The 21,723-nt window shown below is 41.6% G+C and overlaps 2 protein-coding genes across 4 annotated transcripts in view; one reads left to right on the forward strand and one right to left on the reverse strand.

Moving 5' to 3' along the window:
- Positions 1-21,723, forward strand: part of LOC117068653 (cytochrome c oxidase assembly protein COX15 homolog) — a 64,532-nt gene that overhangs the window by 26,674 nt on the left and 16,135 nt on the right. Inside the window, exon 9 of one of the 2 annotated variants that reach the window (XM_033186146.1) lies at positions 12,289-12,710. The exons of the other annotated variant lie outside the window; for it this stretch is intronic. Within the exon in view, the coding sequence (XP_033042037.1) occupies positions 12,289-12,354 (66 nt within the window). The 3' untranslated portion in view covers positions 12,355-12,710. Of the gene's footprint in view, positions 1-12,288; positions 12,711-21,723 lie in introns of those variants that run through there. 2 annotated transcript variants of the gene reach the window in all.
- ENTPD7 (ectonucleoside triphosphate diphosphohydrolase 7) overlaps positions 1,211-21,723 on the reverse strand; it is a 54,015-nt gene continuing 33,502 nt past the window's right edge. For both annotated transcript variants that reach the window (XM_033186110.1, XM_033186101.1), the window contains 5 exons: positions 12,704-12,870; positions 10,160-10,484; positions 7,931-8,016; positions 5,983-6,144; positions 1,211-3,905 (listed from right to left, as the gene is read on the reverse strand). In XM_033186110.1, the coding sequence (XP_033042001.1) occupies positions 3,674-3,905; positions 5,983-6,144; positions 7,931-8,016; positions 10,160-10,484; positions 12,704-12,870 (972 nt within the window). In that variant the 3' untranslated portion in view covers positions 1,211-3,673. The remainder of the gene's footprint in view (positions 3,906-5,982; positions 6,145-7,930; positions 8,017-10,159; positions 10,485-12,703; positions 12,871-21,723) is intronic.

The following is a 21,723-nucleotide window of genomic DNA, read 5'->3' on the forward strand; positions in this document are numbered from 1 at the left end:
GACAAAAAGCAGAACATAAAACTGTGAGAAGCATCTATTTAGATGATACCAGTGAGAAGTATAAATTATTTCAAAAATTTAAATGTGGATGTGATAATAAATGTTAATGTCTAAAAAGACTATTAGCAAGTGCATGGTAGACATTTTTCAGCAATCACGGGCCATGATCTTGAAGTTAAAGGAATCTCTTAGGATGAGGAGGGGGTGGGGTAGGATACTTTGAAAGACATTTGGAGAATAAATAGAAGATTGGTGGAAAGTAATGCAAATTTCCCAGACCAGAATAGACACTGTGGACTAACAGAGCAGGGAGGGAGAGAGGAGGGCACGGGTTGAAGAACTATCTGTTAGGTACTATACTCACCACCTGGTGATGGGATCTGTACCCCAAACGTCAGCATCACTCAACATACTCATGTAACAAACCTGCACTTGTATCCCCTGGATTTGTTCCTTTGTGTGGGAACAAAAGTTTCCCAGATTAAGGAAATTCAAGGAGCTAAAGTACAGAGAGAAAAAATGATATAATTTGGCTTAGAGTTAACTGCAACTTAAGTGAATGAAATGCCACATAAATGGGTATTTTACATATTTTCATTATGTTCTTGTGACAAGAATTTTGGGGAAAGTGATGGATTGTGCTGTCACAAGACTAAAAAGCATCACTACAAGCCACTGACTCCTATTTTGATATTTGTGACCTGTCTCAGTAATAACAAGAGTACGAAAACAGTTCAGGTTCATTGTCTCTGTTGAAACAAGAGTGGTTGGTAAGATTCAAAGGAACCAGTGGAATGTGAATTTTATGACACCATAATTATCTTCATGGGAGAACCACCAAAGTGCAGAAATGCAAATAGAAGAGAAATCTTTAAAAACCAAAGGGTATGGCAAGATAGATTTCTGCTCCTATAAGCAAATTATTTTATTATAAGGAAGCAATATATTTAAGTAATTGGCCCTCAGCAAGGAATAAGTGGCTTTTGTTAGTAGCTATTGAGATTTCATTTAAAATCTATTAATTGGGAGAATAGAAGAAACAAAGGAGCCAATACCAACAGTAACTATTCAGTTCTCTTGAGGGATATGATAAAATTTTCCTTCAGTACTGTGGAACTCCTGGAAGCCTTGCTCATGGTAATAAAGATAAGCCTAGATCCTATAATACTAAAATAATGAACAGGATATAACACATTAAACACTCCAAGACAATAAGAAATACATATATATTGAAAAAGTGATAAATATAGGTATCCTGAGATTCTCAACTATAAAAAGAACAGAGTAATATCAGTTTGAATAATACACATAAAATCCTTAAGAGTGTCTGGTACACAACAAAGGTTTAACAAATAATGGCTATTATTACAGCCAGGATGAAGAATACTAAGAGCTTTCAAATTAGACCAATCACTACTTCCCTGTTTCAAGTTCGTTTTTAGTACGAGTATGATCATTGTTAGCCAGTTAAGTAGCTTCTGATTAGATCATTGATTAGATCTCACAAGAAAACCACAGATAGTATACTGAAACCAAGATTAGGGCAAAAGAAAATGTTACCTGAGTAGGCAACGGCTAGCTAAAACATATTTTGACATTATTAAGCAGTGTTCATAAGGTTCATGGAGCACAGATAATAAAAGAAAACCAAATCAATGTAGAAGTCTTAAAAACCAAAGGAAATTGATATGAAAGAAGCCCTAATGAAAGGTAAGATATTTCCAAAGGAAACAGAGGCCAGGTGCAGTAGCTTATGCCTGTAATCCTAGCACTCTGGGAGGCCGAGGCAGGAGGATTGCTTGAGCCCAAGTGTTTGAGACCAGCCTAGACAACATAGTGAGGCTCCATCTCTAAAAAAAAAAAAAAAAAATTAGCTGAGTGTGGTGGTGCACACCTGTAGTCCCAGCTACTCAGGAGTCTGAGGTGGGAGGACTACTTGAGCCCAGGAGGTTGAGGCTGCAGCGAGCCATGATATTGCACTACTGCACTCCAGCCTGGGTGACAGCGTGAGGCCCTGTCTCTAAGGAAAAAAAAGGAACAGAGTCTTTGCATGTTTAGTTATGTTTATCTAATTTTAAAACTATGTAAGACTGGTTATCTTCTTATCCCAACCAAGGGTCAGTATACTTATTTTTATCTTAGTTTATTTCTAGGATGATCTTAATTTCTTTTTCCCTGTTTTATGCAGCATTTAATTCCTTTGTTCCCAGTATGAAATTTATTTTTGAAGAATTCTACTTTTTTTTCTTCAAAACCAGGGACTTTTTCCCCTATTAATCTAATCTCAGAAATCAAAGGTGACAAAAAAGAAAATGCTCCCACCCCTGGGAGCATATTCGTGGACAGGACATTCAAGGCTACATGTAGGAAAGGGTAAAACATAAGAAAGATTCCATATGGACCCTGATGAAGAGAAATCCTCATGCAATTTAATGGCTAAATGTGGAGGAGAAGCAAAACTCTGGAAGGGTAGTGGGTGAATGGCTTTTCCTCTCGCTTCATTAATGGAAGGGCTGTTTGTGACTGAGCAGTCTCTTAATAGAGGTTCTGAAAGTTGCTAGATGGCTTATTAACAGATGGTCTATTCCAAAGTTTAGAATTTGCTCCCTTTCAGACATTCCAAGAGTCAGAAATTGAGAAAACTTCTATTTCTCAGAAATAATTAATAAGAACTTTGATTTTATTGCCTTTGCCCACTCTCCTGATTCTTCCCCTTTTCTTTAAAAACAACTCAAATACATTCCCCAAACTACATACTGATTTTAGCAGTGAAATAAAAGAACTCTCTTTGTATCTTCCTGTTTAAGGGCTCACAAAAACAGGCCTAGGGAACAGTGACCTAAAATCAGACAAATCCAGGTTCCCAGTCCCCATCACAGTTTCTCCATCCTGCTAACACACTTAAGGATCAAAAAGCAAAATTAATGCCCAAACAGCCTGTGAGGCACATAAAAATGGAAAAATTTTCTATCCTTGTCATACCAGACATCAGATAAGATACTAAAATCTTCCACAGACCATTCATTTAGAAGGGGTTCTAACCTTTAAAATCATGTAAAACATCATCAACACTAGGACAGCGATCTTGGATCACACCCATGATGGCTTCTTTGTCACGTAAGCAAGGAAGTTAATATCATTTTGGTGCCTGGAAATTCCTGTGTGGTCCATTGAACTGCAAAGATCTTGGATCCCTATTCTAGGCTGTGGATCTCCACATAAATGATATCTCTGTTACAGAGAAAGAAGGGGCTGCTGCACTTGCTAGAATGTCTCTGGCTTTGTATCAGATGCTACAAGTTTCATTTCAACCAGGCTTCCAGTGTGCCCAATGCCAAACTTCATGCTTTAGCAAGGGAAGAAAAGGTGAGATTTCAGGAACACACCAGATCTCTCAGAAGAAGGAGTTGAAGCCTGCTTCACTTGGACAAAGCTTGGTCCCCCGTATTAGCACCAATCTCCTGTCATTTAGTTCCTCACAGATTAAATTATAGCTTCTCTCAGAGAAGACCTGGGTACTGAGAAGGAATTATGGTAGAAAGTGAAGTAGAAATTCCAAGGGCAAATATCTACAAGGTCAGGCATCACAGCATCTGAGGCCATATAAGAAAGTGGAGGAATTCAATGAGCAGCAACTTGGGGGTGCTCAAGCTTCTCTAGTCCTGGTCCAGCCTCACGGCCCCACCTGTACTCCCATCATGGGCACCACCTCTTCAAGCCACAGCAAGTCTAATGGAGCTGAGGCTCGTGTTTGTCGGTGGTGAATTCGCCGTAGCCGCAAAAGGTATAGGACGATGGCCAGTAGCACCACCAGGATACAGGCAAAGAAGAGATAGTGGTTGTATACAAAGGAGAGACGGAACCAGCTACCATGGGCTTGTCGGACACCTTCCTGCCGAAGATCCCTAGGGAAGGAATAAGAATTCGTAGGTGGAAAAAAATTAAGTTTCAGAGGGAGACATTTACTCTGATTTGAAAGGCCCAGTAGTGTTATCACGTTTATTCCATCCACATAAACATTTTATGACACCAGCTCCACAGAGCAGGCAAAACTGAAGAACATCCCCTGCCCCAGGAGCCCTTCTGTGTCTTCCTTACCATGGCCTCCAGAAGGGACCTCCAGGCTTACACCCTCCAGAATCTAAGCCAAGATGGGAAGGCCTTTGAAACCAAAGGCCAAAAAATGAACAGAAAGGCTAGATTGGTCACCTGTAATATAAGTCTTAAAATATGGTTATAAATACAGTACTAATGAGAATAGGGGATCCCCTGAATCCAATAAAGAAATCAGAGTGTGTCTAAATCCTTTTTTAAAAGTTGGTATGCAGCCAAGTGCAGTGGCACATGCCTATAGTCAAAGTACTTTGGGAGGCCAGGCCAGGAGAATTGCTTGAAGCCAGGAGTTCAAAACCAGCCTGGTCAACATAACAAGACCCCATTTCTGCAAAAGAAAAATTTAAAAATTAGCTGGGCATGGTGGCGAGCACCTGTACTCCCAGTTCCTCAGAAGGCTGAGGCAGGAGAATCACTTGAGCCCAGGAGTTCAAGGTTGCAATGAGCTATGAACACAGCACTGCCACCACACTCAGCCTGGGCGACAGAGCAAGACCCTGTCTCAAAAAAAAAAAAAAAAAAAAAAAAGGCCGGGCGCGGTGGCTCAAGCCTGTAATCCAGCACTTTGGGAGGCCGAGACGGGCGGATCACGAGGTCAGGAGATCGAGACCATCCTGGCTAACATGGTGAAACCCCGTCTCTACTAAAAATACAAAAAAAATTAGCCGGGCGAGGTGGCGGGCGCCTGTAGTCCCAGCTACTCGGGAGGCTGAGGCAGGAGAATGGCGTGAACCCGGGAGGCGGAGCTTGCAGTGAGCTGAGGTCCGGCCACTGCACTCCAGCCTGGGTGACAGAGCGAGACTCCGCCTCAGAAAAAAAAAAAAAAAAAAAAAATTAAAAATAAAGGGACTATGTTTTCCCTAGGATCTAGGATATATCTAGATAAAGCTGTTACCTGATCAACTGTATGACAAAAATAAGGCAACATGAAAACTAAGTGCAATGGTCCACCTCGCTAGAACAGAATCCACTCTTTAGCGGTCCAGATCCCACATCTAGTTCTGTCTGGTGTGACCTGCAGTGTTCTTCTAGAATGTGAATCTCTAAACTGAAAGACTTCATAAAAAATATGGATTTATGCTTTTTCTGCACAGATGAGAAGTGGCAAATGCTGGGACGGTGCTTGTGCGTGACAGTAACCAGCCTGTTAACCGGGGTACACGCTCCAGTTGTGGGCAACCCCCACCTAGCCCACTTCCCTCACTGCTATCACCTGCCTGGCTTCTGATGGTATTGAGTTTAGAGGAATAGACATCAAAGATATAAAATTCATCTGAGTTTCTCTGAAATAGTCCAGGGTACAGAGTACCTAAAAATTGTCCCAAATATCTTGCAGTACATAAAGGTAAGGCATCAGGCTACCAGTTTGATGAAAGTAGCCCCACTAAAAACATCTCACATCCTTTATTCTAATTCTGACCCACCAAAAAGCCTTCTAAGTCAATGACACAGTGTCTAGAGTGCCTCCCTACGTTATGAAAGATTGCTCTAGACATCCCACCCCTGTTCTTGGGATGTGTTTTCCAGGGTAACCCAAGAATGACATTTTAGCTTGTCAGTTTCTTGGAAGTGATTAGTAAGAGTTCAGTCCTAAAGACTGATTTGTTGTGGGTAAACAAATAGAGCTGGATTTCTGAAACAGCAAAGCTGAGTAACAGACTCCAGACCAGTAATGCTCAACCTTCTTTCTGTTCGAGCACGCCTGGTAGTAATAGTGGCTCACGTGGAAGTAAAGGAGTTTGTTTTTGTGAGGAGGTAGGGAGGAAGGTCATTTAAGACCTATTCTAAGCTGGTTAAAATAAATAAACTGATTCTGAGGCATCAACTGATATCCTCTGAGTTCAAGATACCAGATTAGTGAGTCTTTACCTGAGTGGTAAGAATCGTGTTTTATATAGAATGGCTCCCAGCGTCCACTGAACCTCTCGGTCATACACCAGCTGGGCTGTCCGCAGGTTTGGGTAGTCATAGGGAAAGTGGAATCCTTCATGTAAGACTTGGTACATCCAAGCTGATTTAAAACACTGGTATCTGTGTGACAAAAATAATTAAATTTTAAAAAAAGAGAAAAGAATTCTAATACCTTCCTTTGCAATAAGCCACTGTGTATTCCCACCAGTTATTAAAAGACCTACCTCCTCCCGTTTCACCTTCCTCACCTCTAAGTGGGTTATTTCTTTTTTTTTTTTTTTTTTTTTTTTGAGGCAGAGTCTCGCTCTGTCGCCCGGACTGGAGTGCAGTGGCCAGATCTCAGCTCACTGCAAGCTCCGCCTCCCGGGTTTACACCATTCTCCTGCCTCAGCCTCCCGAGTAGCTGGGACTACAGGCGCCCGCCACCTCGCCCGGCTAGTTTTTGTATTTTTAGTAGAGACGGGGTTTCACCGTGTTAGCCAGGATGGTCTCGATCTCCTGACCTCGTGATCCGCCCGTCTCGGCCTCCCAAAGTGCTGGGATTACAGGCTTGAGCCACCGCGCCCGGCCGTAAGTGGGTTATTTCTAAGTCAGCCTGCTTATCTTGTGTTTACCTCAAAGGCAGTAATGATACTGTGGCTGTGTTCTTCTTTTTCTTTAAGAGTCCCTATCTTCAGAGAGCATATTGAAATATCTACAGATGTAATTATATGATGTTTGGGATTTGCTTCGAAACAACCCAGTTGTAGTAAGAGGGGGATTATGGGTGGGAAAACAGATAAAAACAAAGATAGGCCAGGAGCCGATAACTGTTAGTAGGAAAGCAGGGTGACAGGTTCACAGGAGTTGATTACACTCTTCTAGTTTTGTTTATGTTAAACAATTTTTAGTTTTTATTCTATTATTATTATTTTTTTGAGACAGAGTCTCCCTCTGTCACCCAGGCTGGAGTACAGTGGCATGATCTCGGCTCACTACAACCTCCACCTCCTGAGCTCAAGCAATTCTCCCTGCCTCAGCCTCCCAAGTAGCTGCAATTACAGGCACCTGCCACCATCCCCAGCTAATTTTTGTATTTTTAGAGGAGATGGGGTTTTGCCATGTTGGCCAGGCTGGTCTTGAACTCCTGACCTCAGGTGATCCACCCGCCTCAGCCTCCCAAAGTGCTAGGATTACAGGCATGAACCATGCCCGGCAATGTTAAACAATTTTTAACTAAAATATTTAAAAATGAAAGGACCAATGAACCATACTGGCAAAATGTTATTTGCTGAAGCTCTGTGATAGTTACATGAGGGTTTATGTTGCTATTCTCTCTGCTGTTCTGTATGTTTGATATTATCTATAATACAAAGTTTAAAAAAAATCATCTTTTGGCCAGGCCCGGTGGCTCATGCCTGTAATTCTAGCACTCTGAGAGGGTGAAGCAGGTGGATCACTTGAGCTCAGGAGTTCAAGACCAGCCTGGCAATCCTGCGAAACCCTGTCTCTACAAAAAATACAAAAATTGGCCAAGCATGGTGGCACGTGCCTATAGTCCCAGCTACTTGGGGGGCTGAGGCAGGAGAATCACTGGAACCTAGGAGGTGGAGGTTGCAGTGAGCTAAGATTGTGCCACTGCACTCCAGCCTGGGTGACAAAGTGAGACCCTGTCTCAAAAAAAAAAAAAATCACTTTTGATGTCAAATCACTTGATGAGAACTCTGTTTGGTAAGCACTGATTTCCTCTGGCTTTGCTATAATAGGCTCATTATTTTGGCCCCTATCCCTTGGAAAATCAAATCTGGAATAATCAAATGCTCCCTCAACATGAAATCTAATCTGCATTATTGCTCACTCTCTCTCCATTACAATCTGCCATCTAGATTTTAAGGCCACATCTAAGGAGGAAAGGGAAGTGACTTACTTGAGTCGATGCTCATCTGCATGTGATGAAAAGAGGCCATTCTTGAATCTCTGAGTTAGTACTGACCAAGCCATGCCACAGTAATCCTGGATCAACCACAGAAATAGTTCAACATAAATTTGGAGGCAAACTCTCTACCTTCCCCACAGTCACAGCTGTTCCATTTCTAAAGTTACTTGTGGGCTACTAGCTGACAAAGGAAAACAGAAATGGCATATTCACTCACTAAACACTGTGCCATACCCCTGTTTATTCCATCATCCCATGTCTAGCACCAAGCCAGCCTGATGTGGTTTCTGAGCCTCTTAGGCTTCAGAGGGGATGAGGTTAGGACTAACAAATAGCAACATCAAAAGCCAAAGATAGTTTCATTCTACTCCACATAGGACTGACATGAGCAGGGAGAGCAGATGGAAGAGGATGGTTAGAAACCTGTCATTGGCCTCCCTCAGTGTTGTAATTCTCACCAAAAGAATCATTCCTTTTGGTTTGTTCAGTGAACTAACATTTACTGAATGTCTCCTATGTGCCAGGTGCTGTTCTAGATGTCAGGGAATCATGCAGTAAATAAAACACAAAAATTCCTGTCCTCAGGAAGCTTACATTCTAGTGGTAGGAGACAGACAATAAACACACACACACACACACACACACACACACAGTACGCTGGATAACATAAATGCTCAGGGAAAAATAAAGCAGGAAAGGGCAACAGGTAATATGGGGAGCATTGTCATTTTGGATAGATTTTGGATAGAGTGGTCCCAGAAGGTGGCTCTGGGAAGATAATGTTTGAGTCAAAGTTAAAAAGGTAAGGGAACAGAATCACTCTTTTACCTGGAAAAGATAACATATTAAGCCACTAGCAATGTTGGCAAGCAATAACTTGAGCCTTTTGGTGTTCAAGGGAATAGAATTTGAAGAAGTTTTGAGATAAGAGAGTCAGGCCATGGATAGTTAGGGAGCTCTGGGCTCCAGAAAAAAAGGGAGCATGAAGGTCTTCCTGGAGGCTGGAGAGAAAGGAGCAAATACAAACCAGGTATCCCACAATATTTCTTAAGGACTGTCTTTTGGGAACAGAATGGTACAGATACTGCAGATATTATTCTGCTGGAAGCCTTACACTAAGAGAACCCTAGAGAATTGTAAGAAAGAAAGAAAGGCAGGCAGGGAATAAGGAAGGAAGGGAGGGAGGGAGGGAAATATGAGGAGAGGCTGGGTGCGGTGATTCACGCCTGTAATTTCAGCACTTTGGGAGGCCAAGGTGGGCAGATCACCTGAGGCCAGGGGTTCGAGACCAGCCTGGCCAACATGGCAAAACCCCATCTCTATTAAAAATACAAAAATTAGCCAGGTATGGCGGTGGGCATCTGTAATCCCAGCTATTCAGGAGGCTGAGGCAGGAGAATCACTTGAACCCGGAAGGCAGAGGTTGCAGTGATCTGAGATCGTGCCACTGCACTCCAGCCTGGGCTACAGAGCAAGACTCCATCTCAAGAAAAAAAAAAAGAAATATGAGGACAGATTCTCCCATTAGTTTATCTGATGAAAAACATAGAGATATACAACAATTCAAAGAGATGGCCCTAAATTAAGCAGAAAATGATAGAAAGCTGGCTAAACTTTTATCTGTCCAGGTAACCAATGATTTAAGCTTATACGATGCTTAAGTCCTATATATGCTCAAAGCAAATTTTTACTCCTTCTCTATTTTAAATCTAAACAAACTTCCATCATCATTGCTTTTTACAACATCTGATATTCCCAGGGAACCCATACCACTCTAGCCTCTTAATACCTCAAACCAAAAGAAAGATGGACTTGCCTCTCTGGGTGATAACATCTCCAAAAGCACATTACAACAGAGAATAGCTAGCAAGGGGAAGAATACTGGAGGTGACATTTCTTGGGCATAAACATTAAATAAGATTATTGGAAAGCTGGAAGAAAAGCCATTAGCCAACACAAAAATTTTACACCTGGGTAATAATTTGGGTGATACGACATCCATGGAAACTAAATTTAGTTAATTAGAAGGCAGTACAGCATAGCTAGATCCTTAAGTTCTCTGAGTCCACTTCCTCATCTGTAAAATCAGGGTCAAAGGGCTCCTGCAAAGAACAAGTGAGATTCTGTATTTAAAGCCCTTTGCACAGCACCTGGCACAGAGTGAGGCATTCAATAAATGGCTGCTGCCAGCATAAGCCATGTTTATCATTAATAATTTACCTGAGCAGCCTTGGCAAATGTTGGCCCATGATAGCGGCCACCAATGCGCAACACATCCTCTGTACAGTAAAAAAACTCAGAGAAGCCGTAGAACTCGCTGTTGTTGAAGTCAATTGGCGATTGATAGATGCCATTGAGTGAGGCCTGGCTGGTGTTGGAGCGAGCCAGCAGGGGGCTCAGCATTGCCCCACAAGACACCCAGTCTCCTCTTCCTCGGACATGCAAGACTTGGCTGTTCCTCTCCACCACATCTGTGAGTCCCACCGGCAGGCAGGGATCCAGAAATGGATTGTCGGGACTCAGACCTGTCTTCTGACCCAGCAATCTGCCACAATGACAAAAACAAACAAACAAAAAGTGAGAGGAATATGGTGATCAATTCTGTTCGACGTTTTAGTCAACATGTGTATTTCCTAGTGTGTAGTGAAATTGAAGACGTGAATCTGCTGTTCTCCATCTGGTCTTCATTCCCACACACCTCTTAAAAGTGCAAAGAACCTTATCATGCGGAGTGTGGTTCTAATGTTTAAAAATACAACTGGTAGGGGATGAGGTGGGAAGGGCTGTGGGGAGAGATTCCTGAAGAGCGGACCACGGCAGTGGTCCATCTGCAATGGCTGGCAATGGTGATGGACTCCACACCTGCCTCTGAATGAGCAGTGCTGAAACAGAACAGGCACAGCACCAGCTCCAGGAAGCCACCTGCAGAGCCTGGAGCCTCTGAGTGGGGAGAAGAGTGGAAAGCTTTGATTCCCACCATGGCTGTAACACAGTTCCAGTTATTTCGAGTTTATACTTGCCTAGCAGCCATATTCTCATTCCTCAAAAAGATAAGTATGAAGATCTGTCCAAGGACAGAAATTAAGTTGGGGTCCAAATAACTTTGCCAATTGCAGTTAATTATTCATCAGTTCCTAAACAGATGTTGAAGGGTAGACTTCTTAGAATGAGAATGTACCCACAAGTGTAAAGACTGAGGGTAAGAATGGAATGAAGCAGTACAACAGAACACTTTACAACAACTGGAACCGACTATTTTAAGGATGTGACACCAACTGTAAGGAAAACTCAGAAAATTGTTATTGAGAAGACAAAATGATCATTTTGCCATCTCAGGCAACAGGTTAGTAGACTGGCAGCTATGCAAGATATGCCTTTTACTCATCAATCACCTGAAGTAGGTGACTTAGCTACTTGGCAAGAAAATACCAATGCATGGGAAGAAGAAGATGCAGTCTGGCAAGAAGTAGTACGGAGGCAGCAGAAAACAGCAGACAGAAAAGAAAGCAGTAGAACAATAAAAGAAGAAAATGGAAAAGGAAGCACGGCAGCTAATGAAGAAAAACCAAAACTGGTGTGACACTTTCACAGCAAATGATCTTCAAACATCATAGTGCCAGCAGGAGACATCTGAGCACCTCAACCCAAGCAATGTTTGTATAGATTTAGGAGTACTGTCAGAACACAAACACACCACTTGATTTTAATGCATTTGTCAATCATCCAAGGCACCAGGATTCACCCAAAGCACCTTGAAACTCCTAGAGACTAAGACTTACAAAAACAAAAAAGCCTTATGGGACAATATTTTCTTCAACATGCTGTAAATATAAGATAATTGATTGCTGTGGATAAATTATTACAAACGGGATATACCAGTACCTCTTCAAGCTAGTGTTCCTAGCTAAATGGTTAAGTATACATAGGTAAGTGTGTTGTTTGCTTAGTATCAGCCCTGCCCTTTCACCTGTGGTCCTTCTCTCAGTGATTGGGTTTCTCATCCTTCTGGTTACCTAGGCTAGACCCTCAGCACTGCTGACCATCCTCCCTGCCCTACCTACACCACCACAAACAATCACCCAATTACACCGGTTTTCATTCCAAAATTTTGTGTAAATTTTATCATGGAAAAGAACTCTGCTTTCTCTTATGCTTTCCTTCAATGTGTATAATGATAAAATAAATAATTGTACATACTTAAACAAGAAATCCCACCACATTATGGTCTAACTACTTCATCTGGTACTCAGATGAAGAATCTGTGATCTGTCCAATGCTAAAGGAAAAATTAACTATTCTGAATTTGATGAGAGACCAAATTTTAACTACGCTTGCTTTTTATCTTTTAGACATACTACAGAACTGAACTCCCACTAAAGATGCAACTGCACTGTAATTCAACAAACATGTCTTAAACACTTCCCTGCAGAAGGAACTGCTGGCAGCTACACTATATATTGTACATAATTGGCAATTTAATTCATCTCCCTTTTCCCATGATGTCAGGTCTGAATATGGGAAACAGCAAGAGATCACAATAAGCTACTGTACTTTATTAGTCCTAATAACAAAGATCAGAACGTACCCTCACCCAGAGTGGGACTGCTAATAGAGGTCTTTAAGAGATGCTACCCCATTGGCAGGGGTAGTCAGAAAGAAGGAGGAAGCAGGGACTTACCTATCTTAGGAGGATGTGAATATTTCTCCCTAATATCTGCAGCCTGACATTATATTTCAGAAACTCAGATCCCATGTCAAATGTACCTGTTTTTATTAAGAGTTTCATTCAGAACAAGGTCTTCGTAGCGCTGCCGGGCAAAGTTGCCTCCGAAACCCAGAAAAGTTGTGACGTAAACCCTATACACGTGTTCAGTGTGTTGCACGTCACAGCCCAGGTTGAACTCAGCCAGCAGGATCTTCGCAGCTTCTTCCTATAATACAATACCAAGAGAAAAAAGGGAATTTCAGTTTTGGTTGCCTTCTAGAAAGCTATGACATTGCTAATACACCATTGCTATGAGTACTCTTTAAAACATCTTAAGCATTCTTTCATCTTCAAAGCATTATTTTAAACAAAGACACAAAATGACAAGCCTGCACCAAAAGGTACAAATTAGATACTAAATTAAAAACTAAATAAGAAATTAGAAACCCAAAACACTATCTGTAGTTATATATGGGGTAGAATTACTACAGATATCATTTTCTCACATGTATTTTTCTGTATTTTCTAATTCCCCATAATGGGAATGTGTTGTTTTAATAATTAGGAAAAAATCCTTTAATAAAAATTAATTTAAGGAATTCTGTGGATCATCATAAGATCTATTCTGTGGACTTTTCTTTTTCTTTTCTTTTCTTTTTTTTTTTTTTTGAGACAGAGTCTTGCTGTGTTGCCAGGCTGGAGTGCAGTACCTCGATCTCAGCTCACTGCAACCTCTGCCTCCTGGGTTCAAGCAATTCTCCTGCCTCAGCCTCCTGACTAGCTGGGACTATAGGCATGTGCCACCGTGCCCAGCTAATTTTTGTATTTTTAGTCGAGATGGGTTTCACCATGTTGGCCAGGATGGTCTTGATATTCAAGCAATTCTCCTGCCTCAGCCTCCTGACTAGCTGGGACTATAGGCACGTGCCACTGTGCCCAGCTAATTTTTGTATTTTTAGTCGAGATGGGTTTCACCATGTTGGCCAGGATGGTCTTGATCTCTTGACCTCATGATCCGCCCTCCTCAGCTTCCCAAAGTGCTGGGATTACAGGCGTGAGCCACTGCGCCCGGTTCTGTGGCCTTTTCTAAAATTATCCAAGAAGCCCTAAGGTTCCCTGTGACAGGTTTGGGATTGGGAAAGTTCAATTTTATTGTACCTCCAGTGAAAAGGTCCTATATTTTTTTCTTGAACCTCAAGGGCAGAGGCTGAATTAATCATATTCCCCAGCTCATCCCACGTTATCATGGCAAAGCCTCTCTTTTGCTTTATTTATTTATTCCCTTTTATCTTCATACTTACTGTCATTCCCACTCTCTGCCATGGGCAACCATTCTAATGTGTTATGTATAATTTTTGTATATATGTATTGTTATAAAATGAGGATTCTTCTTGTTTTGAATGTATTGTTTTTAATTTGCGAAAATGCCATTGTGCCTGCAATTTCACTCCAAGGTATATACCAAGAGATCCAAAAATTGGAATGGGCGTGGTGGCTCACGCCTGTAATCCCAACATTTTGGGAGGCCGAGGAGGGTGGATCACTTGAGGTCAGGAGGTTGAGACCAGCCTGGCCAACATGGTGAAGCCCCATCTCTACTAAAAATACAAAAATTAGCCAGGCATGGTGGCAGGTGCCTGTAATCCCAGCTACTCAGGAGGCTGAGGCAGGAGAATCGCTTGAACCTGGGAGGCAGAGGTTGCAGTGAGCCGAGATCATGCCATGGCACTCCAGCCTGAGTGACAAGAGCGAAACCCCATCTCAAAAAACAAACAACAACAACAACAACAAAACCTATGTACATAGAAAAATGTGTACATGTTCACAGCAGCACTGTGCATAATAGCCCAAAAGGGAAAACCACTGAAATGTTCATCAGCTGATAAATGGATAAACAAAATACAGCATGGTTGGTCATACGATGGAATGTTATTCAGCCACAAAAGGGAATGAAATACTCATACCATGAGATGGATGAACCTTGAAAACATTTTGCTAAATAAAAGAAGCCAAACTTAAAACACCACATATTGTATGATTTCATTTATACAAAATGTCCGGAATAGGCAAATCCACTGGAGAGAGGGGATGAATAGTTGTCAGGGGTAGGGAGAGGAGGGAATGAGGAGTGACTGCTAATGGGAAATGAGTAGGGAGTGAATATAAGGTTTCTTTTTAGGGTGATGAAAATGTTCTGGGCCGGGCGCGGTGGCTCAAGCCTGTAATCCCAGCACTTTGGGAGGCCGAGACGGGCGGATCACAAGGTCAGGAGATCGAGACCATCCTGCTAACATGGTGAAAACCGTCTCTACTAAAAATACAAAAAAAAAAAATAGCCGGGCGAGGTGGCGGGCGTCTGTAGTCCCAGCTACTCGGGAGGCTGAGGCAGGAGAATGGCGTAAACCCGGGAGCGGAGCTTGCAGTGAGCTGAGATCTGGCCACTGCACTCCAGTCCGGGCGACAGAGCGAGACTCCGCCTCAAAAAAAAAAAAAAAAAAAAAAAAAAAAAAGAAAATGTTCTGGAATTCAATAGTGGTGGCTACACAACCTTGTGAATGTATATAACTTTGTGAATTGTACAAAAAAAGATATTAGGCATTCAGGATTATTTAAAATGTTTTAAATGCTAGTGCATTGTCTCATAGTTTCTTTCAGTTTTACCAAGTGCTAGGATTCATCTTGAAGAGCCATTATATTGCTATATGTAATTTTTTTTTTCGGTTTTTTTTTTTGAGACAGGGTCTCACTCTGTCACCCAGGCTGGAGTGCAGTGGCATGATCTTGCCTCACTGCAACCTCTGCCTCCCAGGTTCAAGTGATTCTCCTGCCTCAGCCTCCTGAGTAGCTGGGATTACAGGTGCACACCACCATGCCCAGCTAATTTTTGTATTTTTAGTAGAGACAGGGTTTCCCCATGTTGGCCAGGCTGGTCTTAAACTCCTGACCTCAGGTGATCCACCCGCCTCAGCTTCCCAAAGTGCTGGAATTACAGGCATGAGCCACCATGCCTGCCTGCTATATGTAAATCTAATTTGTTGCTTACAAGTATGCATTCTGTACCAGTGTTGCTTTCCGTAACAGTGTTGCTTTCTAAATCTGCACACACACAGAAGTCATTTAAGATTTGAAGCCCCAGTGCCACTTGTCACCTATTTCTTAGTATCAGAACCATGCCTTTGTTTTACCTGTTGAATACATACTGACAAATATAGACTAAAAAGTATCACAACCTAGTTAGTCCCCCACATTTCCAACCCCAGCATGAAATTCTCTGCTGACTGCTAAACTCACATTTCCAATAGTCCTGTGGATATTCTGACACATATGTTTCTTGGGTATCTTAAATTCAACATACCCAAAATCGAAGTCATTAGTTTTACAACTTCTGAACTAGAAGACCAGATAGACGTTCTCATCCAGATCTCTCAGGACAATACTGTTTGCTTAACATCACCCCTGCCTTTACCCCTGTGGCTGTTCTCTCAGTGACTGGGTTCCTCAGTCTTCTGGTTATCTAGGATAGATCCTCAGCACTGCTGGCCATCCTCCCACCCTACTCACATCACACAACCAGTTGCTCAATTACATTGGTTTTTCACTCCAAACTATCCCCTGAAATCTGTCCCCTCCCTTTTGTTTCCACTTACTTTGTCTAACTCACTCAAGGTTCCGTGACCTATATTCTTTCTCCTACTGACACAAAAATTCTTTCACTACAAAAAACAGATCAGATCACAGCCACACAATTAACATCGTCACAAAATTCAGAGCTGGGAAGGACCTTCACATTTAATTATTTTATAAATGATGAAACTGAGGCCCATGTGACTGCCTTACTCAAAAACCTTTGGTGGTTTTCCACTATCTATGGAAATAAAAGCCAGTCCCCCTATGATAGCACTCAATACTGCTCATGATTTAGCTCAATCTTATCTTCCCAGCCTTAACTACTAGCACACCTGAAAATCCTATACTGTAAAAGGCTATTCGTCATTCCCTGGACATTCTGGCCTCTCTGCTGCTTTTTCTGTGCCTTTGTACATAGTGTTCCCACCATGCAGGTGGCCTTCCCTCAGCCTCTACTATGCAAACAAAAAAGCCTACTCTCCTCCAAGGCCCAGGTAAATACTTTACCTTCCATGAAGTCAGAATGGCTCCCATTCAACTTTGCAAACCCAGTTGGCCCTGCCATATTGCCATAGCTCTCTGTTTAAAGCAGATGGTCTCAATGATGGGCAATGTCCACTCTGCCCCACACATCTGGCAATGTCTAATGTCTGGAGACACTTTTGATTGTCACAACTGGAAGAGGGAGGGTGGTTACTAACATCTGGTAGAGGAAAGAGATATCATATGATGCAGGGGATAACCCCTGATGACAAAGAATTATCTGACCCAAAATGTCAAGAGTGTCAAGGATGAGAAGCCCTGGTTTAGATCAAGTTAAGCACTGTTACAGTCTCCCGGATATCACAAGCTGTCTCCACTGACAGATAAATTATAAGTCTTTAGGGACAGTGTAATTAACTTGTCTATTCCTTGTACATAATGTTGTCTATTCCTTGCACAAAATAGGTGCACATAACAGGTGTACATAATGGGTATACAAAAAGTGCCTGTGTAGAATGAAACTTCTCCCTCAAAATACATTTTAAAAAATTTTTTTATTATTATACTTTAAGTTCTAGGGTACATGTGCACAACATGCAGTTTTGTTACATATGTATACATGTGCCATGTTGGTGTGCTGCACCCATTAATCCATCATTTACATTAGGTATATCTCCTAATGCTATCCCTCCCGCCACAACAGACCCCAGTGTGTGATGTTCCCCCATCCTAGTCCAAGTGTTCTCATTGTTCAGTTCCCACCTATGAGTGAGAACATGCAGTGTTTGGTTTTCTGTCCTTGTGATAGTTTGCTCAGGATGATGGTTTCCAGCTTCATCCATGTCCCTACAAAGGACATGAACTCATCCTTTTTTATGACTGCATAGTATTCCATGGTGTATATGAGTCACATTTTCTTAATCCAGTCTATCATTGATAGACATTTGGGTTGGTTCCAAGTCTTTGCTATTGTGAATAGTGCCACAATAAACATACGTGTGCATGTGTCTTTATAGCAGCATGATTTATAATCCTTTGGGTATATACCCAGTAATGGGATGGTGGGGTCAAATGGTATTTCTAGTTCTAGATTCTTGAGGAATTGCCACACTGTCTTCCACAATGGTTGAACTAGTTTACAGTCCCACCAACAGTGTAAAGGTGTTCCTATTTCTCCACATCCTCTCCAGCACCTGTTGTTTCCTGACCTTTTAATGATTGCCATTCTAACTGGTGTGAGATGGTATCTCATTGTGGTTTTGATTTGCATTTCTCTGATGGCCAGTGATGATGAGCATTTTTTCATGTGTCTGTTGGCTGTATAAATGTCTTCTTTTGAGAAATGTCTGTTCATATCCTTTGCCCACTTTTTGATGGGGTTGTTTGATTTTTTCTTGTAAATTTGTTTAAGTTCTTTGTAGATTCTGGATATTAGCCCTTTGTCAGATGGGTAGATTGTAAAAATTTTCTCCCATTCTGTAGGTTGCCTGCTCACTCTGATGGTAGTTTCTTTTGCTGTGCAGAAGCTCTTTAGTTTAATTAGATCCCATTTGTCAATTTTGGCTTTTGTTGCTATTGCTTTTGGTGTTTAGTCATGAAGTCCTTGCCCATGCCTATGTCCTGAATGCTATTGCCTAAGTTTTCTTCTAGGGTTTTTATGGTTTTAGGTCTAACATTTAAGTCTTTAATCCATCTTGAATTAATTTTAGCACAAGGCATAAGGAGGGGATCCAGTTTCAGTTTTCTACATGTGGTTAGCCAGTTTTCCCAGCACCATTTATTAAATGTGCCTTGTAGCACAGTTTGAAGTCAGGTAGCGTGATGCCTCCAGCTTTGTTCTTTTGGCTTAGGATTGTCTTGGCAATGTGGGCTCTTTTTTTGTTCCATATGAACTTTAAAGTAGTTTTTTCCAATTCTGTGAAGAAAGTCATTGGTAGCTTGATGGGGATGGCATTGAATCTATAAATTACCTTGGGCAGTACGGCCATTTTCATGATATAGATTCTTCCTATCCATGAGCATGGAATGTTCTTCCATTTGTTTGTGTCCTCTTTCATTTCATTGAGCAGTGGTTTGTATCTCCTTGAAGAGGTCCTTCACATCCCTTGTAAGTTGGATTCCTAGGTATTTTATTCTCTTTGAAGCAATCGTGAATGGCAGTTCACTCATGATTTGGCTCTCTGTTTGTCTGTTATTGGTGTATAGGAATGCTTGTGATTTTTGAACATTGATGTTGTATCCTGAGACTTTGCTGAAGTTGCTTAACTGCTTAAGGAGGTTTTGGGCTGAGACAATGGGGTTTTCTAAATATACAATCATGTCATCTGCAAACAGGGACAATTTGACTTCCTCTTTTCCTAATCGAATACCCTTTATTTCTTTCGCCTGCCTGATTGCCCTGGCCAGAACTTCCAACACTGTTGAATAGGAGTGGTGAGAGAAGGCATCCCTGTCTTGTGCCAGTTTTCAAAGGGAATGCTTCTGGTTTTGCCCATTCAGTATAATATTGGCTGTGGGTTTGTCATAAATAGCTCTTATTATTTTGAGATACGTCCCATCAATACCTAGTTTACTGAGAGTTTTTAAGATGAAGGGCTGTTGGCCGGGCACGGTGGCTCAAGCCTGTAATCCCAGCACTTTGGGAGGCCGAGACGGGTGGATCACGAGGTCAGGAGATCGAGACCATCCTGGCTAACATGGTGAAACCCCGTCTCTACTAAAAAAATACAAAAAAAACTAGCCGGACAATGTGGCGGGCGCCTGTAGTCCCAGTTACTCTGGAGGCTGAGGCAGGAGAATGGCGTAAACCCAGGAGGCGGAGCTTGCAGTGAGCTGAGATCTGGCCAGTGCACTCCAGCCTGGGTGACAGAGCGAGACTCCATCTCAAAAAAAAAAAAAAAAAAAAAAAAAGATGAAGGCTGTTGAATTTTGTTGAAGGCTTTTTCTGCATCTATTGAGATAATCATGTGGTTTTTGTCTTTGTTTCTGTTTATATGATGGATTACGTTTATTGATTTGCGTATATTGAACCAGTCTTGCATCCCAGGGATGAAGCCCACTTGATCACGGTGGATAAGCCTTTTGACATGCTGCTGGATTCAGTTTGCCAGTATTTTATCAAGGATTTTTGCATCGATGTTCATCAGAGATATTGGTCTAAAATTCTCTTCTTTTGTTCCTGCCAGGCTTTGGTATCAGGATGATGCTGGCCTCATAAAATGAGTTAGGGAGGATTCCCCCCTTTTCTATTGATTTGAATAGTTTCAGAAGGAATGGTACCAGCTCCTCCTTGTGCCCTTGGTAGAATTTGGCTGTGAATCTGTGTGGTCCTGGATTCTTTTTGGTTGGTAGGCTCTTAATTATTGCCTCAATTTCAGAGCTTGTTATTGGTCTATTCAGGGATTCAACTTCTTCCTGGTTTAGTCTTGGGAGGGTGTATGTGTCCAGGAATTTATCGATTTCTTCTAGATTTTCTAGAAGAAATGGATATGCATAGAGGTGTTTATAGTATTCTGTGATGGTAGTTTGTATTTCTGTGCGATCAGTGGTGATATCCCCTTTATGATTTTTTATTATGTCTACTTGATTCTTCTGTCTTTTCTTCTTTATCAGTCTTGCTAGTGGTCTATCAATTTTGTTGATCTTTTCAAAAAATCAGTTCCTGGATTCATTGATTTTTTGAAGGGTTTTTTTTGTGTCTGTATCTCCTTCAGTTCTGCTCGGATCTTAGTTATTTCTCGCCTTCTGCTAGCTTTTGAATGTGTTTGCTCTTGCTTCTCTAGTTCTTTTAATTGTGATGTTAGGGTGTCAATTTTAGATCTTTCCTGCTTTCTCTTGTGGGCATTTAGTGCTATAAACTTCCCTCTACACACTGCTTTAAATGTATTCCAGAGATCCTGGTATGTTTTGTCTTTGTTCTCATTGGTTTCAAAGAACATCTTTATTTCTGCCTTCATTTCATTATGTACCCAGTAGTCATTGAGGAGCAGGTTGTTCAGTTTCCATGTAGTTGAGCGGTTTTGAGTGAGTTTCTTATTCCTGAGTTCTAGTTTGATTGCACTGTGGTCTGAGAGACTGTTTGTTATAATTTCTGTTCTTTTACATTTGCTGAGGAGTGCTTTACTTCCAACTATGTGGTCAATTTTTGAATAAGTGCCATGTGGTGCTGAGAGGAATGTATATTCTGTTGATTTGGGGTGGACAGTTCTGTAGATGTCTATTAGGTCTGCTTGGTGGAGAGCTGAGTTCAATTCCTGGATATCCTTGTTAATTTTCTGACTCGTTGATCTGTCTAATGTTGACAGTGAAGTGTTGAAGTCTTCCATTATTATTGTGTGGGAGTCTAAGTCTCTTTGTAGGTCTCTAAGGACTTGCTTTATGAATCTGGGTGCTCCGGTATTGGGTACATATATATTTAGGATAGTTAGCTCTGCTTGTTGAATTGATCCCTTTACCATTATGTTATGGGCTTCTTTGTCTCTTTTGATCGTTGTTGGTTTAAAGCCTGTTTTATCAGAGACTAGGAGTGCAACCCTTGCTTTTTTTTGTTTTCCATTTGCTTGGTAGATCTTCCTCCATCCCTTTATTTTGAGCCTATGTCTGTCTCTGCCCGTGAGGTGGGTCTCCTGAATATAGCACACTGATGGGTGTTGACTCTTTATCCAATTTGCCAGTCTGTGTCTTTTAACTGGAGCATTTAGCCCATTTACATTTAAGGCTAATATTGTTATGTGTGAATTTGAACCTGTCATTATGATGTTACCTGGTTATTTTGCTTGTTAGTTGATGCAGTTTCTTCCTAGCACTGATGGTCTTTACAATTGGCATGTTTTTGCAGTTACTGGTACTGGTTTTTCCTTTCCATGTTTAGTGCTTCCTTCAGGAGCTCTTGTAAGGCAGACCTGGTGGTGACAAAATCTCTCAGCATTCGGTTGTCTGTAAAGGATTTTATTTCTCCTTCACTTAGGAA

This window comes from Trachypithecus francoisi, unplaced genomic scaffold (assembly GCF_009764315.1).
Source record: "Trachypithecus francoisi isolate TF-2019V2 unplaced genomic scaffold, Tfra_2.0 Contig01579, whole genome shotgun sequence".
NCBI lineage: Eukaryota > Metazoa > Chordata > Mammalia > Primates > Cercopithecidae > Trachypithecus > Trachypithecus francoisi.